Source organism: Cinclus cinclus, chromosome 4 (genome assembly GCF_963662255.1).
Source record: "Cinclus cinclus chromosome 4, bCinCin1.1, whole genome shotgun sequence".
In the NCBI taxonomy this organism is placed as follows: Eukaryota; Metazoa; Chordata; class Aves; order Passeriformes; family Cinclidae; genus Cinclus; species Cinclus cinclus.
The window spans coordinates 19,340,293-19,358,832 of record NC_085049.1 but is presented as its reverse complement, the minus strand read 5'-3'; the positions used below and the strand labels follow the sequence as shown (position 1 = coordinate 19,358,832).

Genomic DNA, 18,540 nt, shown 5'->3' with positions numbered 1-18,540 from the left:
TGGGGGTGAGGAACAACAGCACAGGAAAAGCAGGAGCAGGACATACCACATCCATTTGAAATTTCAGATGTCACGCTGGTGAAACTGCTGAGAGTTGTCCAAATGTGGGATTGTTTTTAACCTTAACATTAGTCTGTGTGTGTGGGTGTCCACAGGTCTGTGTGTATGTATGTGTTCAATTTTCCTGACCCCCAACTTGGTCTGTGCCTTTACAGAAAATGTTGAAAGTATAGGCCATTCACTCATTTATGACAAATAATAAGCAACTAGGGATAAATGAATTAATTTCAGAGTTTTAACTGCAAACTCTATTTTCTGTGGACATTTGAAACTAGGAGAACACCCAGAAAAGGAAAGAAGATCATTTCAGAGAAGACTATTTGAAATAATCACAAAGAGGGGTCATTCTGATCTGTAAGCAAAGCAGAAAAAAACCAACAGTTTAGATTAGGAGAGCTCAAGATCGACCGAGGCAACCAACAAGCTAAATTCAAAATATATTAACTTACAGCTGTAACCTGAAGCCTATACAGCTCTTAGCATGGCAAAAGATAAAAATAATCAGTGACCTGGAATGACTGCTCTCCCTGAGTGAGCTACCTTTCAAAAGAAAGGAATTCACAAGAACACATGCAATGAAAACACTCTCCAGAACTGATACATACATATGTTTTCTTCCTAACTGTACACTGAATTAAAGCTGCTTTACTAATCCTGCTACTGTATTACTCCCTTTTACAGTACACCGCTTCCCAGTTTTCTCTGGAACATTCTTTAGATGAATAAATGCACCCCAGAAACTCAACTTGAGAAAGCTTTTTGTGCCAATTTTCCCATGGATATGTCATGTTGGGCTGTGTTTGTCACTGTGCAGCTCCTGCTGTGTTGTATTAGCTGGAAGTCACATAACACAATGTGGCTGATCCATGACGTGAGATGTCACTGCCCGGCACGTCAGCTGGGAGCCTGTGACAAACTCCTGTGCTTCATCTCCAGACACACACACAGACCCCTTGCTTTGAATCCACAAGCAGGTGCTGGCATAGCCACTAAAAAGTTGAAGGAACACTAATAACTCATGAAGTAACTCAAAAGTTAAAATACCTCTGTAACATCATGACTCTAAATTGAGAAACTTTCTCTGCACTGTTCCCATTAGAGACATGGTCTTCCCCTCCATGTGTCAAGATACTCAAAAACCTTCTATCAAACACTTTTTTCCCAATATATATATATATTTTTACCAGTTCTGGAAATAGCTTATTTTTTCTTTAAAAGCAGCAAGGAAAAACATAGCAGCTTGTAACAAAACAAAAAGAAACTAAACTCATTTATTAGCACAAAACATACACATTTGAATTCACAGTCTGACAGCATTAATGGATAAAGACACACGATTGAGACTGAAATTTTAAACCAGTTTCATATGTTAGATCCTGATGCATCAACTTGTCTACCTTACTCCCTAATATTCTCTCTGGATACTACTGAAGCACTTTTACTGGGAGATTCTACAGGAAAAAGTCTAATTCTGCTGTGAAGTATTTACACTTTAGCAGAATTGTCAACATAAATTTTTCTATGATTTGAGACTGAAAATTAATCCCACTTTAATAAAAAAGTAACTCATAGATTAATTTTCTTAGCTGCTTTCTAAGCCTTTGAGATACATTTATACCAATCTAAGTTTCAGGCATGACAACATGAAGATTTTTGTTTAAATGAGATTCTTACATACTCAAAAGATTTCAGGACCTTGGACCTTAAGAAGGCTACATTATAAAATCACAACACGTAGCCACACTGCTTTGAAAAATACGTGTACTCTAAAGTGATGCTTTCCACATAATGTCTCTGAATCCCTCTTTTGCAACAGCTCATTTTACACTGAACAATTCAAACTGCATTCTGTACAACAAATGTGTAGTTCTGAGAAACCTGAGTGAAACAGTTGACAAGCATTTCATATAAATCTAAAGTTAATACTAATCTAAAAGAAACTGTCTCGTTGAATTTGAAAATGTAACAGATTTTTTCCACTCTGCTGCTAAATTTTGCTTCTCTTCAGTTATCCACAGCTACCAGGGATTAGAGATTAAAATGTTTCAGATTAAAATATTTTTGGAGCTCCCTTGTTACATGATTATCATTCAGCTGTGGGTACAGGAATACTTACTGCAAAACGTATTTCTTTGCTGCTTAGTTTGAATTGCATTCTGTCAGAACATGTCAAGAGGAGCTAATTTCAAATCTAGCATGTAGCGTGGATACAAACCACCCTTCAGCAGACAAAACAAGCAGTTTCTGGAAGCTGTCAGACTGATCACATTGGAACTTTATTCAGTCACCTCAGAAATTCCCTTTCCCTGTTGGAAAGGAGTTTTACATTTGGTAAAAGGTGGCTACACTGCTGTCCACTACACAGGCCTGCCAACACAGCCCCTGCACTTTCTGTTTTTTTAAACTATTAACACACACAGTGAAATACTCAAACACTTAATCTTAAGTAGCAAAAGGGAAGATTTCATTCCTGATGTGAAGTACTTGGTTCCTTTCTAAAAGTATCTGGGAGAGTGAGAGCTCACTGCTCTGTTTCAAGAACTGTTTCACAATGCCTGCTGGAATACCTTGGTGTTCTGTGTGAAGTCAGTGGATCATTTAAACAAAAATAATGAGAACTACTACCTGCCGCCCACCCCACCAATTTTATTTATTTATATCAGGTTTAGAAGGCATTAACAGCAAAGAACAGCAGTGCACTAGTAAGCACACAGTGCTTGTTTTTTACCACTTTGCTTTACACCTCTGTTATTCCCTGTCTGATTTCTGAGGTGCTTTCTCTCAGGAATAAAGCAGTCTAGCTTGATTTGTGTATCTAACTTTTGTTTTGTGAACAGCGATTTTGGAGGGTTTTCTCCCCTTTTCTTGTATTTTCTTCTGAGTTTTCAATACAAAAACTGTGACAACTGTGACTGTGAACCTGACAAGGGTTAATTGCCTGGCAACTCTGCTGGCGAGACACGGTCCTGCCAGAGAGACATGATATCAGGAAAGAAGAGATGTGGACAGCTAATCTGAAAAAGCATCCGAGGAGCCCCTCCACACATCTAATTTATTTTTAGGAAAGTAAGGAGGAGTGTTAGGCAGGCAGAATGCTGTGCAAGTCCCTGCTGCTCCTGTTTAAATACTGCTATTAGCATTGCTTTTATTGTTTGGAACACATTTTCTATTTTAGAAAAGCACCTTATAAAGTTCCATAATACTCCTAATTTCACTGTGCTCCAGCAAATGGTTTAAAAGGTCATTTTTTACATGCCTGTATGTCATATATAGGAACAAGAGCAAGGAGGAGGAAAACAGCTTCAAAGATTCTGTCACCAACTTCACATTTTACTATTTAGGTCAAAAGCACAGGCAGCAAATGAGAAAGGCTCCCAGGTAAAGAGATTATTAACTACAAGAATGGACAGGTAGACTGAAGAAAGAGTATAGCACAGATGAGGTCTCAGTTTACACCTCCCTACTCATCACTGCATCTGTACTGTAAACTTTTCCTTGATTAACTTACAGCTATTTCTGACCTGTTTGATGCTCTGGCAAGGAGATTGGGAAATGCAATCACTGAAAAATGTTTTTTGTTTTGATATACTGATGTATAATATTCTAATGCTAATTGTTATTCCGGTGCTGAAAAGATTATCAGATTAATTTAGCAAGGATTTTTTAAACCTAGTGGCATATAAAGAATTGTGTCCAGTCTGGAAACTCTTAAAAATAGAAGCGCTTACAAATGTTGAAGATAAAACTTCTGTAAATACAACCCCAGTGTTTTATCAGAGATGCTGTCTTACATCACTTTAATGAGAACTGCTGTCCTTCATTCTAAAATACCTTAGCACTCTAATGAAAATAAGGATGCCTTAATTTCCTGTTGCTTGAACAGGCATTCAGCAGCTGCTGAGCTCTCCAAGCAATGAACAGGATAAGGACTGCCATTAGTATACAGGGACTGACATGTGCCATGGGTTAGCTTCAGACAGGTTCCTCTTTGCTCTTCAGGGATAAGAATTGTCCCCATCCAACACAGTCATGCCCTTTGATCACCCGCACACAGTTGTTTTATTATTTTAATTTAAATTATATGCTTTCCATTAACATGTTCAAAAATAGCAGCTCTGATGGTACAAGGAATCCGTATGTCCATTTTTCAGCCAGGCTTCTGCCGCAGTCAGAGTGATGTGGCAAGTGAGCTGATGCATCTATGCACATAATGGGGACTAATGTTTTCCTCAAGATCTCCCCAGGATAGAATTTCACATTCTGCACCACGGTATGAGAGAAAGGGAGACAAATGCACCCAACCTAATTGGGCAGCTTATGGTAGTCATCAAAAATGAAGTTCAAGTCAACAACTTGCCTGAAGTAGAATCAGAAATATCATATAGATGAGTTTTATGGGCCTTTTTACTGTTTTAGGGCCTTTTTCTTATTTCCCTCAGATGTCTTCCTTTTCTTATTTTTCCACTATATTTTTATCTTGAGTGAAATCTTTCCTACTAAAACTAGGTAGTCCCATCATCAGTTTTGACTAGGACAGGAAAATACACAACCAGCTCCCCACAGTTTAATTATTTTTCCTAGTAAGATAGCCTATGGCATGTCTGAATTAAAATGCCCATTTCCAAAGGCTCTTATTCTTTATTTTTTCCCTGGTCTCGCATGGACTTGGTAAAAAGTCAACAGTGACTCTGTAGTTCCCTGACCTTCCCTGGATGTGAATGGAGCAAGCACACCTTGCTCCCTTTCTGCCCTTCACATACTATAACCAGGATGCAAGACACAGCTGGTACGTGTGGCACCAACTGTAGCACCATCAGCAGACACTCCTCAAAAGTGGAAGAAGTTTTTCTGGAGAGACTCTGGCCATCTCAAGGTCCATCTGCACAAGCACTAAAACTTTCAAAGGCCATTTAATTGTTGCCTTTAGGTGATGTGTAGAAAATGCCATCAGAAGTGTTCACTTCAGTGATCAGATAATGTGAAACTAAAGCACCCTCTTCAGTTAAAGATTCAGATCGATATTTGTCTGAATATTGTATCTGAACAGAAACTGGTTTTGTATATCCAGCTGCTTAGTAGTGTTTCTGGCTTGTCTGAAACACATTTCCTTTCCTTGTCACAACTCCCAGGTGTGACTGCTGAGCAAATGGTAGCATCACTGCCAGAAGTATCTGAATTGGAAAAAAAAATTGATTTGGACAATCTGTGTGCTTTTGTCACTGATGGAGACACAACTGTGAGTGAGGTTAGGGCTGAGGTCACAACAAGGTTAAAAGAACAGTGCCCAGGAATTCTCTCCTGTCACATCTCACACTGAATTGCTCCTGTTTTACAGCAGATGCTACAGACAATACACTGTGCTCCATTAAATATGGGGAATCATTTAGCTACATTTAGAAGCTACATTGAAAATTCACTCCAGAATTACTGCACTTGAAAGGTTACATGGACAGGGCTAGAATATTGCAGCATGCAGGCACTAGGTGCTATATTTATCCATGCCACATAAAGAAACAAAGGCAAGAATGAACAGGGCCCCAACCACTTACAAGTGAGGGTGAAGTTGTTGTCCTTATGCAAGGGTATAAAGCACCTGATCTGAAGACAGTGAAGACTGGAGCTATTAGGTGAGAGTCCTGGTAGTATGGTAAAGGTCACAGTTCAGATAAACACAGGGTCTACAACATCACTTCATTCTATCTTGCTTATACAAGAGGCTTGAAGTGAATCACAAGATGGGCTGGAAAGTTATTCTGTCTAGTCCTTACCTGCACCTCTGCCTGTTCTCTCCTACTTGGGAGCCTGCAACAACCTTGAACACCCAACAGGGCAGCATGCAAGCAAACACAGGATCAAAGGCAAAATGTGATTAAGACAGACTTTGGAAATCCAGCACAATTTGGCAAACTTCAAAGATAGTTGCCTTTCAAATGGGTTGTGGAGGAGGCCTTGGTAAATTTGAATGGTATGATTAGCATACCGGCTGTTTTTAAAACTGCTCAAGAAGAAGCTGTGTTAAAATCCATTTCCGCAAGACACACGCATTTTTCTTTTGGACAGGCTCCACTAGCTCTGTTTCTTAAATCAGTTTTTCTGGCATGGATTTCTTCTTGGAAGAATGTACGACACCAGCTCAGTTTCCTAACCAAAACTTGACAGAATGTGTGCAGCACAGCATAATGGCATCTCTACTTCATGGCTTCCTAAAAGTTACAGTACAGAACCCTCGGAAGTGAATTTGACTATTCCAGGTCACATCTGCTGAAAGACGACAAGATGACAGAAGATGCCAGGGTAGTCTGTCCAGCACAGTATTCAAACACTGGTGAGGGCCACTGATAAAGGGCTTGCCAAAACAGGAGTTGCCAAGGTCTTAGAGGAGTTTCAGGGATGTTTTCAAGTCTTACTAGATTTAAAGGATGATCCTTGGCAAACTCCCCCTGATGCTTCTCAGCATTTCTAGAGCCAACAGTTGTTCCATCTGCTGCTGAGGCTGACTTTGAAGAATCCTTGCAAAGAGCAGCACACTAACTTTAACACTAAACAAGAGAAGAAAAAGCCACAGCTTTTCAGAAGTGACCTAGATGTTTGCCAGTAGCTTGACACACTCTCAGGTAAGGCTGTCTCCTTGTCTCCAAACACTTGAGTGCATTACCGAAGCTGTGCCAGTGTAAACTGTGGGCTGAAAATAGAGATTCAGTAAACAGCATCTACTGAAAGCTATTCTAAGGCATTAACTTATGTTCATCTGTGGAGGTCTGATGTACAGTAAGAGTGAGAAAGAGCACCACAAATTAACTTAAAGAAACAAATTGCTAATGGGGATTAAAAAAAAAAAAAATGTCTGTGAAACTTAAAGACATATTCCCGGATGACAGTTAGAAAAACTAAATATAAAAAAAAAAATCAGCAAAGAAAATAAACCTTTGGAGCTGTTGAACACAAACAAGCTTAAAAAAAAGCAAAGAAAGGTCCACACAGACACAGACTAAGGTGTTTAGTTCCAACACATAAGCTTCAGTTTCTGCCATTGTGATGAATTTGCCAATGTGTTTTCTGAGCCAGGCCACTGCACTACTGTGCAAGCTTAATTCTAATTACTGTAGGCTCTATAAAGGTTTCTTTATCGTTTAGTATTATAAATAACCGTGCTTCTAGGCTGGGGTTCAAAGCTCAGAACAGCACCCGCACAACAGCTCAGGCAGGTCAGGTGACCTTTCTCCAATTCCCATCTCTCTGGTGCTGAGGACAGACAAAGTGATATGTCTGTCATACGCCATTACCATTAGAACAGAATCTTGTTCTTTTATTACAACTGAACTCTGCCGGATTTCTCAGCAGGAATGCTAAGTGAAATCAATGTCTTGGATTTCCAGGCTGAGCTTGGAGGTCACAGCCACTCTATCATTTCTCAGCATTATCCCTTCCCTTTCTCTCGTGCTCTCTCAGAGCCTCCAACTGGCACACAGCAGATTGAAAACAGCATGCAGCACAGGACTTACTCTGCACAATTTTACAGCCTTTTGGAGCCCCCTTCCTTTCCTTTTGGCCCACTTATTTTAGTTTATTTTTCCCCCACTTTGCAAACTAAGTTCTGTTTGTCTCCTGTGGAACTGCAAGACAAAGGTATTGGAACACCTAAAAATATGAAAAAGCAATAAAACAAAGGAGAGAACAGAGCTGATCTTGGCAGCTGCCAGTTAAAAATGGTTATGTTCAATCTTACCAGTATATGTGGCAGGCCTTGTAATCTGGCAATTGCCACAAAATACAGTGTGCCCCTCAAATCTCATAAGAACTTCTCCTGCTGCACAGGAGAAGCAAAATCAACACTCAGATTTTAAGTGTAGGAGATCTACAAGTTGCCAGCCACACACAGAACTCCCCTTGTAAAATGCGCAAACTTGGTAACCAAATACTTCTTAAAAAACTCAAACCCCAACAATCTGCCATCAAGTATTGCAGAGCTTTGTAAACACAAATCACACAATCTTCTTGCTTTAAGAGAAGAGGCCAAGCCAAGGAAAAGCCATGGGAAGTCAGAACGTCTACAGTAAGGAGAGAGAAAAGAGACAACCTAGAGCTTGATTCATCAACTCAGCAGCTACTGATTTCAAGCCATGTCTTTCATTCGTTGAACATGCATCTCGCTGAGCTGACAATGGTATTATTTATTTGTCTGGTTATTTTTAATCTGTACTGTTTTACTGTTAGGGTGAAAACAAGACACTACTGCCAATTCAAGGACTCTCTCCTGACGTGATAAAGGACATGGACAGCATGCTAGAGAGCACTAACAAAAAGGAAGGACACATTTTTAATCAAGCTCTTGCCGTCACCTAAATAGGACTGCTTTCTCCCTGCATTCCTTAGCTAAATTCTTTCTAGTTGTTTTGCAACATCCTCCTGTTCCAGGGAGACATCCTGGGAACAAAGCTTCCTGCAACTGAGAGGCACAGGCCTGGTACAGTACCTTGCTTTTGGGTGGAGGGCTGTTTGTGCTCTTGTCTGTGTGGATGCTGGTAGGGGACACGGCAGCACCAAGGTTCCCCTGGGGAATGCCAGGAATCTTGCCTCCCGGAGACACTTGCATCGCAGCAAGTTGGGCAGCATACAACTGCTGGTAAAAAAGAAAGAAAAAAAAATTGTGGTCGAGGGGGGAAGACAGGAGAGAAATCATCAATAAATAAATAATGTTCCCAAAACTTCTGTGGCAGATGACGTATTTTCCTTCCAATGGGTATTTTTTGTTTAGCACATGCATGTTTCAAGACATGAATTGTCATCTTCATTTTTTGTGACTCATTCCTCCAGGGATGAACGAAAGATGTCACCATGAGAAGTGTCCCAGCTTCCCTGTATGTCCAGGGATTGAAAACAGGGAACAGAAGCTAATCCCCCCAGTTTGCCTGGGCTACTGGACAATCCTTCCTTTCCTGAGACGACACAGGCAAAAAAGCATTTCCACCAGTAATATGCATCAACCCTTGTGAAACACATATGCTGTTGGATATGATGGTCTCCATACTACCACTTTATGATTTCTCATTTTTTTTTGCTGTGCTTTCCTGTATCCCAGGCCGTAAGGTGTCTGGGACAGAGAATGTGAAAATTTTTTTTAGTAATTACTGTAGGAGTCCACTCTCAGTTGGGTTGTGGGGAACCACTAGAGTCAATATAAATAAACACCTATCAGTGGTAAAGTATTGTCCATTAACTGTTAGAAGCCCCCGTTAATCCTAAGAACCCTTTCTGTAATAGATGCAATGCAGACACAGTGGAAATGTTTTTCTCTTCGCACTAAACCAGTAAGGCACTTTAAATACATATTTTATTATTAACATGTGAATACTTATAATCACAGTCATCTGTTTAAAGTTAAGCTCTACAGTAAGAGTTTAAGGGACAGAGGTCAAAAGCAGTTAGAAAGCAGGCAAGCTAGAAGTGCCTGGAAGCTCCCCTGACCTCCTAATAAAACATGAAGAAAATAAACATAGTGGCCAGGCAGGAGAAGCAAAGTTGTTGCTTTGTGAACAGAGAGGAATTCCCAAGGCAGGAGTCTAAGAGAGCAGGAATGTATTAACAAAGATTTTCCCTCCTCAGCCTCAGCATCCACTTCCAGGACTCACACTAGTGCTGTGTGAGTACATGTGTAACACTGAACAAAGATACTCTCTGCCTGCAAGTGCTAACAGAGCTTCTGAGATGCAATATGACAAGGGATAACACACAGAAATATGCAAGTCGATGTGAAAAAACAGGGTGGCTTCAATATGACTAAGTCAAAGAAGTCTTGTTGGTAGTGTTTAGTTGTTTTGCTGCTGTTTCCCAGTTAATTTTATATGCTGATAGAGGAATGAAGATTGGAGGGCACAAAGAAATGCCAACCCAAACCAGAAAGTCTGAAAGAGGAACATGAGAATACATGACATGATTATTCCACATGGATCTGTGCAAAAGGTCCAGAGACACTGCTAATATGAGCTCACAGTACATAAAGTCCTTAACTTGGTCAAATGGCTCTGAATCTTGGACAACCCTGTGCATCATCCCACGATTCCCTGTACAATCTCTTCCCTTTGCTGGTGCACAGTCCTAGCCCTCTCAAACAGTTAAAAGTAGCTCTTTTAAGTTTAATCAGACACCAAGCTCTTACTTATTTCTTTTTCACTCTATTCTTTTCAGGTTCTCTATTCTTTTCAGTTTTGAATCCTTTTTATTTCTTTTCTCTACTTGGATCACTGCTTCATCCTTATTTTTCCATACTTCTTAATCACCAACAATCCACCTCATTCTGCCTAGTCTTCCTCTCTTTCCCTGTTATCCCTTCATTCATCTTGTCTCTTTTTGCCTTTTCCTCAACTTTATTTATTCACTTACCCCCAGCAGGTCTGAGCCAAATAGATGCAAATAACTAAAGATAAAGTCATCAAAAACAACCCAACCCCAAATAAGTCACAGATTCAAATGCATGTATTTATCAGTTGAAGATCATATCCATTCATTCTTTCTAAAGAAGCCCATATTCTGCAGGGAAAAAGGAACAAGGTCTCTGTGAACTAGGGAAGAGCTACAGCAGGCAGCTCAATGACAAGCAAGCCAGCATTATATATGCATTAATATATCAGAGGGGAAATGGCTGTTAAAGAAATAGGAGACATGACTAGGGAACAACTCAAACATAATGGGACTCTAGGGGTGAAAGAGCAGACCTAGGGAAAGCTTTTCCTTTTCTTTTGCTCCCTGGTGATAAACTGACAAAACAAATTTAGGCAACTATGGGAAAAAGACAAAAGAAAGTCAAATGGCCATAAGGCAGGAAAGGTTCAAGCTTGCTGCTAATCTATAGATTAGATATCAGAGAGCATGTCTGCTCCACATAAAATGGGGTAAAAATAACAATCAGTTTGGACACTTGGCAGTCCTGAGCCAACTGAGATTCCTGACAGGCCATACAGGGTCTGCTGAGGACTGAGCTTTACCAAAATTTCTGGGGAGGAAGACTCTTCCAAATGAATCTTTATCCAAAGATGGAATCACGAGAACTGAACTACATGAAATACATGCACAACATGATGTCCAAGAACCTGCTCATCTCACACATTCCAGTGGTCTGTAAGCAATGGCTAGAAGCCAGTTCCTCCTCACAGTACTGTCATCAGTCACCTTTGTGACAATGCATGCAAAGACTAAAGCACAGGGAATGAATTTTTCAATACAACAGCCCAGAGGAAAGCCTTATTTTCAGGTGAAAAAATGGAATATATGAAATTTCAAATATATGCCTTATTCTCTCTTCAGGGATGGACATACCTGAAGAGAATGAAACACAAAGTATGGTGTAGAGTAGCCTGGAAGGAAGGGTGAAAGAAAATCTATAAAGCCTTCAATAATGCTTTTTGAAACCTTCTGTCCTGTTATCAGACTCAACATCTCACCTCAATTTGATTTATTTTGAGAATACAAACATTAAATAAAAATTTATAAAAGTTCCCTTATTAGAGTCCTCTCTCAAAAGTCTCTGTCTGCAACACAGACCAACTTCTTCTGTTGCTATTCTACAGAAAAAGCAGTATCGGGCCCAGCTCTAAAAGGAGAAGTGTGTGTTCATGAAATTGCAAGGGTCTGAAACCTATTTAACCAGTAAGATTGCTCTCCTATTAAATAAAAAACCCCCAAAGGAATACACACCAAATTTCTTAAACTTCCACTGTTTTTGAGCTTTTGCATTACTGAACTTGTCTATTCATATTTAAATGTTTCAGGACATGATGATCTCTAGCTTATATCCAAGGAAAGGGCAATGGTGTGACCAAGTGCTGTGAAACAAGATGGCTAAATTAGAATAATTTGTGCATTCATTTAATGGACAAACTGAACTACAACAAAAGATAATTTCTACCCCTGCTTCCCTACTGGCTTCAGATTTCGGAACAACCAATAAATCTCTGAAGAAATATTCAACTATCATCTAAAACGTACCCTTATATCCTACACAGTAATGAAACCAAGACCTCGAAAAGTGCAAGGAAAATGATGTTATTTTGTATCACTCTTGTAACATGCTGGGTTTGAGCCTCTTTATTTTTAGCCCAAACAGAGACTGGCTAAGCCATTTCCACCACCATCAGCTCAAAAGACTCAATGTCAAATCCTAGCACTCCAGGAGGTCATTTTGCTGCACCTCATACAGGACTTCTTATCTACAGCATCTTGACTGCTTTACTGTGACCAAGGCATTCAGTTGCAATCAATGAAGCACTACAGCTTTAGGCAGGCTTTTTATTGCTATACATAATAAATAAGGATAATATTATGAATTTAAAAAGATACATAATACTTCTTCAAGAAGGCAGAATTGGGCTTCTGAAAAAGCAATTAAAAAGTAACATGTACTGTTTGTTTATAACTAAATGATTAGCTTCGTCTCCCCTACCCATGTGCAATATTGCATGTTTTGTTAATCTTTTCTCATTAACCTCTTATGACAATCTCTAAGGAAGCAAAATCATCAGAACAAAAGCACAATTTGATTCACTTTAAAATAAGCAGGAGGTATTGCTAATTTTTTAGTGCTGTCCCTGTATTCTTAAGGTATTAAACAGAAAATCCCCTTTCTCCCTAGGTCACCACCTCAACCATTTATAATTCTTCCAAGATATTAAGCAGAAATATTCTGAGCTGAGCTCTCTAAATGGACTAGTTCTAAGAGCTCTTGGCTTGATGACTCTGTAGTACATCAACAGCAAAGCCTTAACGTTAGGCCAGCTTTGAAAACTTTCCCCTTGGGCATTGTTGTTAGACGTTAACAATGCTCATTACTGCTTGGAGGGAACACTAAAAATGAATTCTTATTCTATTAATACAGAAAATGAGAATGAGATTTAATAGCAATTTTAAAAAGGGTTGAACAAAGTGCTAGCAATTACACAGGCAGAAATAGTTGATTCAAGCACCTATAGGCATTTGGATTACAATATTATCTCTTATTAAAATATTTTTATTAGTGAACAGTAGAGATTAAGAGCTGTTAATAAAAAAAAAAAACACAGAGAGAGACAGGTGGTAGTGGGAACTGAATCAGTTACTGCAATAAATTTGTTTCTAATACAGTGGTTTTTCAGTGAAGATACCACAGCTATGAATTTACAAACCACTGTGCCTGAGTGTTTGAACTGTTGACTGATCTACCACTTCAATTTCTTTGTCATTCTGAGACCCATCATTAAAAATATACACATGAATGGCCTTGTTCTTTGGTTTTTATTTTGCATAATCAAGGGTGGAGGGGAGGGAAATGGTATAAAATGAGACTCACTCAGAATACATGAATTTCATTTTTCTTTACCTCAACATCTATGCTTACATAAGGCAAGAAAACTTTGGTTAAGGCAGAAAGAATTTTGCAATTTTGCCTAATTTTGAATCTGTTCAGGTGTTTTTTCAGTTGAAATGAAAAAGAATTCACTGATAAACAGTTGATATACATCCTACTCTAAGACAGATTTTTAAAAATTACTGGCTACATAGATAAAAGCTACAGAAATTAGAATTAAAGCTGCACTCATTAGTGATTGATAGCAATGCTTGCTATATATTCTACAAAAAATTTCTTCATTTACATATTTGAAATGCCAGATTTTATTTTTGTCCGAGTTTCCTTCAAAGATCATTAGTCAAACATTTCAAAGGGATATGCTAATTTGTATACTCAAACTTCAGCAAAGGCTTTTAAACGCCCCTTGTTTGCATCAAATGGGTATTTTCAGAAAACTAAGATAATATTTGAACACAAAGACAGTACTCTCCTGTAAAAACTTGCTCAAAGAACACATTATGAAGTGAATTTGCTAGCTTTCACTTTGGCATAATTTCAGATAACAACAGCAGAGCTCAAGATCCCGAGATGCACTTTAAAGCATTTTGGTTTATTTGGGGATTTATTTTTTTTCCATAGAATTCTGGATGCACTTGAAAATTTTTGCTGCTCTACCTAACATTTGCCTTTATCACAGCCAATTCCTGCAAGAAACTGCCCTGCTCCCAGTACTGATGTGTGCAGAGACTCTCTGTGGCAGAGCACCTGTTCTGGACTAATGTTTCCTTTATTCACCATGCAAAAAATAGCAACCTGGATGAATTCACCCCAAAATTCTGGACCACACAGAGACTAGAGAAAATACATTAGATGTTGAAAAGCTGCATTGCTCCTTCCCATGGCCTCAAAACCCAGCTAACTACCTTTGAAAACTCCCATTCTGGCAATTCTCTGCATTTAGCCTAAGAGAAGACAGGTAAGTAAGTTACATATCAAGGAACAATAATAAATACTATAAATAAATACTAGAAAGCTGAGACTTGGCTAGTTATCAGAGAGCATTGGTGACACTTGGAGGAACTGCCTAGAGAAATTTTGACTTAAGATGTTTCAGTCAAGATCAGATCTGTTTCATGAAGGTGAACTTTAAACAAAATTTGTTGTGCTCAGTAATATTTTACATCTTGTTTTGTCAGACTAGACAATATTATAATAGTGTCTCTAGCCTTAAAAAACCCCGAGACTTGGAAACATTGAGAAAAACAAGTTCTCATTAGAAAAACTGTAAAGCATTCACTAACAGAACAAGGCTTCATTTATACACAGGCACAGCCTTGGTAACCACCATTTCTTTCATACTAGAAAAACATCATTTTTAGAATCAGTAACCACAAGTCTCCACAAAATATGATTATGGTAGCTGATCTCTAGGATTCCAGGCCTGCAGCCCTTATTCCTGAGAATAACCCCACTGTAGTCAACAAGCCCATACCAGGATGAATGCACTAGCTCTTTTCTCATTTGGAACTTCTCAGGTATGACCAACTGGGGATCCTTGGCATCCAGAAGCAAGGCTGGAACCCAGGTCACTGAGAAACTGAACGAACTTCAGGTTTATTTCCAATGTAATAAAGACTTCCACTGTCTGCAAAACAATGCTTGCTTTGATTGCAGAACAGCAGTGGTGAATAAAGTAAAACATATATGTACAATTTATGGTAGCTCTGAGTCTTCTTAGAAACTGATGTAATTTTGATGGATAGGACACACATTTTAACTAAAGTACATCTCTATTTGTATTTATAGGAGCTTCTATGGGAAAGACACTAACTATAACACTCTCAAATGTGAAGAAATACTTCCTTGAAAAGCAGACTTAATTCTGCCAGTGGTTAAATTCTGTTCAACTATTAGCAAGGTGAGAACCAGCACCCACAAGGTAATTGACAGCTCCTGGTGACACAGGAAGACTGTAGGGAACTCCTGATTAGAGGCTAGACCTCATGGCTCCTTTGTTCCATGCCATAACAAGAAGACAATCCTTCTACAGGATGTAACTGTAGGAACTTATCAATAGACACTTCCTATCACAGACTAATAAGATCTGTTAGTCTCTGTGATAAAATATCATTGCAAACTGTGTATTTAACATTGTCTGTTCTTTACAAGTAAAGAGATTTTAACTGGAAAACTGCCCAAGTGGCCTAAATATTCATATATACCATGTTCACACCATATGACAGTAATTGAAATGGAGTCTCTATGTGGAATGCAATTGGAGAGGAAATTTGATAATGTCTTATGGAAAAAGCCTGTTGGATGAAATGCTGCAGATAAACAGTGTCCCCCCGCCTTGAGGAAAGTAATTAACATTGTTTGTGTTTTAAAATATTAAAAAAATAAGCTGGCAATAATTTATTCCTATAGTTCGCTGTGCAGTACCAGAATATAATGCATTCTTGCTGCCACTAATATTAATTATTTTTATGCCAATGGAACTTCTTATGCTGGAAAGAATGGCAAAAGAATTTCTTTAAAGTATGGACATGCTTTTGACAGCATATTCCTTATGGATTATAGAGTAAAATGGCCAGTGGTAATGCAACAGGCATGTGCAGCTTAAGAAGGGGTATTTGTTTTGTAAACTGCATTCCCTTTATCACCAACTATTCCGTAATGCAGAATAGAGCTGACTGTTCTGTAATGAAGATGAAGTGTTTGAATGAAGGTTCCACATGGAGACTGCTGCTCCAGTATAGCTTTGGCAAATTAGAAGCTTGAAGTCAGTAAAGTGGCCCAGACATTTTACTCCGTAGGAAAAAACTCACTACTGCCTATTTGTTTACCACAGGTATGCTCCTCAAGAGCTTTATTTTTTTTTTTTTGTACATATATCCAGATTTTTGGCAACTAGCTCAGAGCACCTGACTTCAGTAAGTATAATTTTCCATTTGAGAGACCAAAATTCTGTGAGTGGCCATTTGACAAAACACTTACTTCATATTACATTGCTTTACTTGACTGGTACCGTATATAATCATTTACTGTTATCCATTAAGTGACCAGAGTGGTTAACAAGCAAGCACTGCCAGCAGAATTACTGTAAATAAGGTTCTATATATTTCAGATTGCCGAGCTATAATTAAGGCATTTCACTATTTTACACACATTTCCTTAAGCAACTCTTTCTCCAGTTTTTATTTATAGATTTTCTGTTTGAATTTTAAGTTGTATTCAACAGGGAATTAAGACAGGGAAAATCTGTGCCTGCTTTAGGACTGATACTGAATCACTTACTTCAAATCTGAACACTCAGTGTCTCCTGAAGTTAAGTGTAGAGCTTGTAGTGGAAAGATTAAGGTCAACTACATTTCTTATTTTGAGAACATGGATTTGCTGACTTGAATGCTGATATGGTATCAGGTCCTTATATATTGATGATTCTGAGATTCCTTGGTAACTCGCTCTGCTTCTTCAGGCATGAAGTAGTGAAATAGGTATTCTGCAGTACGTGTGGACCACAGCACCTAGCCTGCTCTAGAAACCTTTCCTAGACAAGCTGTGATAAGGAGTCCTAAAACACTGAAGTCTCTCTTTAAAGTAGTGAAGAGATGATAACCACGTATCAGAAGCAACAATGCCACACCGCCAAATTAGTTTGTTGGAGGGGAAAAGAAACAGATGTGAAACTTGCATTTGGATATTTTTTGCCCCCCTATAGTTCTATATACATCTGTTAACTATGATATCAAACAATAAAATGTGAAACATTCTCTTTCCTGTCTGTTCCCCTTTTAACACTAAGAATATTTTTGAACTTGAAGTATCCTACAATTGTATCTGTTGTTCTCAGAGGGATAAATTAACATTGTTCCTCATTTATCTGACACATACAGGAGTTCAGTGACATCTACTCAGCTCACTCAAAAACTTAATTTGCTCTTTGAACTGAGTTGTATTATGTGGTCAAAAGGTCTGGATAAAAGCACAGGAGTCCATCATTAACAAGGCTTCTCTCTTCCAGCTTGGGTAGAGAGGAAAGAATGTGATATTTGTGACTTACAGGGGAGCCAAGGAGTGTGTTTGAGCTACTTCTGTCATGCCAAGCCTCCCTGGAAAGAATACATAAAGGAGGAAGTATAGGTAGAAGAAGAAAATTGAAAGGCAGAGGCCAGTAATGGATAGACCATCCAAGCTGTAGAAGAAAATGGACTTGTTCAGAGAGCTAAACTAAACCAAACTGACTTCTAGAATACCTATGAAGAGATTTTTTTCTGTTTCCCTTTTTCCTTAGCAAGAAACACTAATAGACTATGACACTGCATCTTTATTCAGCTGTGTAAGTTATTTTATTTTATTTTATTGTATTTTTGGAGGTGGAGAAAGTAGAGTACGGTTATTATTTTGGGGGGAGAAGAATGTCAGTTCTATAGTGTTACCTTTCCAGTTTATCAGTTTCTGTGCTACAGAAAATTTTTAAATAGGTTCAACTAAATTTATCTCATGTAATTTTTTTTCATGTTCATTGCTTTAAAATTTCTTTCCACAACTCCTCAAGAAAGCTAACAAGTCCTACCTTCTCCTATGAGATCCTGTTGTGAAGTTGTAGTATCAGTAAATGGCAGCAGTTGTCTTCCCCAGCAGCACACTGTAATACCTTTCCATAGAAGCAGAATATTTTAAGGAAAGCTCCAGCTCACATGTACCTTTCCTTTGGCCTTTACCCACATGGAATCCCCTCTTCTACAACAGAGTTGTTTTGTTCTTGGTACTGTTAAAGCCAAGGCTTGCAGAAAATGTCCGCAAGACTCATTAGACCTGTGGGAAACTGTAATTCCACCGGCAAAGAAATTGCCCCAATTTGGACCACAATATTTTGAGCCTCACTGTATCAGAGAAAATCTATGTTCCAAACCAGAAACCAGCTGAGTTTCGCTCTGGTCAGACTTCTAATGTTCTCAACAGGGAGTCCTATCAACCTGAAACTCACTGAAGTGCCGAACTTCAAATTAGTCCCATTGCTAGAAGCTGGATAACTTTCATGCTTAAAAACACAAATGCTTGTTTGTTTAATTGGGATGCTTGAGCCTGGGAGAAGACAGGCTACGAATAGGAGATGTTAGAGTATGTATAGGGGAATGCCATTATTTGATAACAGAATT

General features: G+C 38.7%; 1 protein-coding gene across 7 annotated transcripts in view; it reads right to left on the bottom strand.

The window, feature by feature from the left end:
* SOX5 (SRY-box transcription factor 5) overlaps positions 1 to 18,540 on the bottom strand; it is a 244,957-nt gene that overhangs the window by 43,224 nt on the left and 183,193 nt on the right. For all 7 annotated transcript variants that reach the window (XM_062491739.1, XM_062491736.1, XM_062491740.1 and 4 more), the window contains one exon: positions 8,534 to 8,680. In XM_062491739.1, coding sequence (XP_062347723.1) covers positions 8,534 to 8,680 — 147 coding nt within the window. The remainder of the gene's footprint in view (positions 1 to 8,533; positions 8,681 to 18,540) is intronic.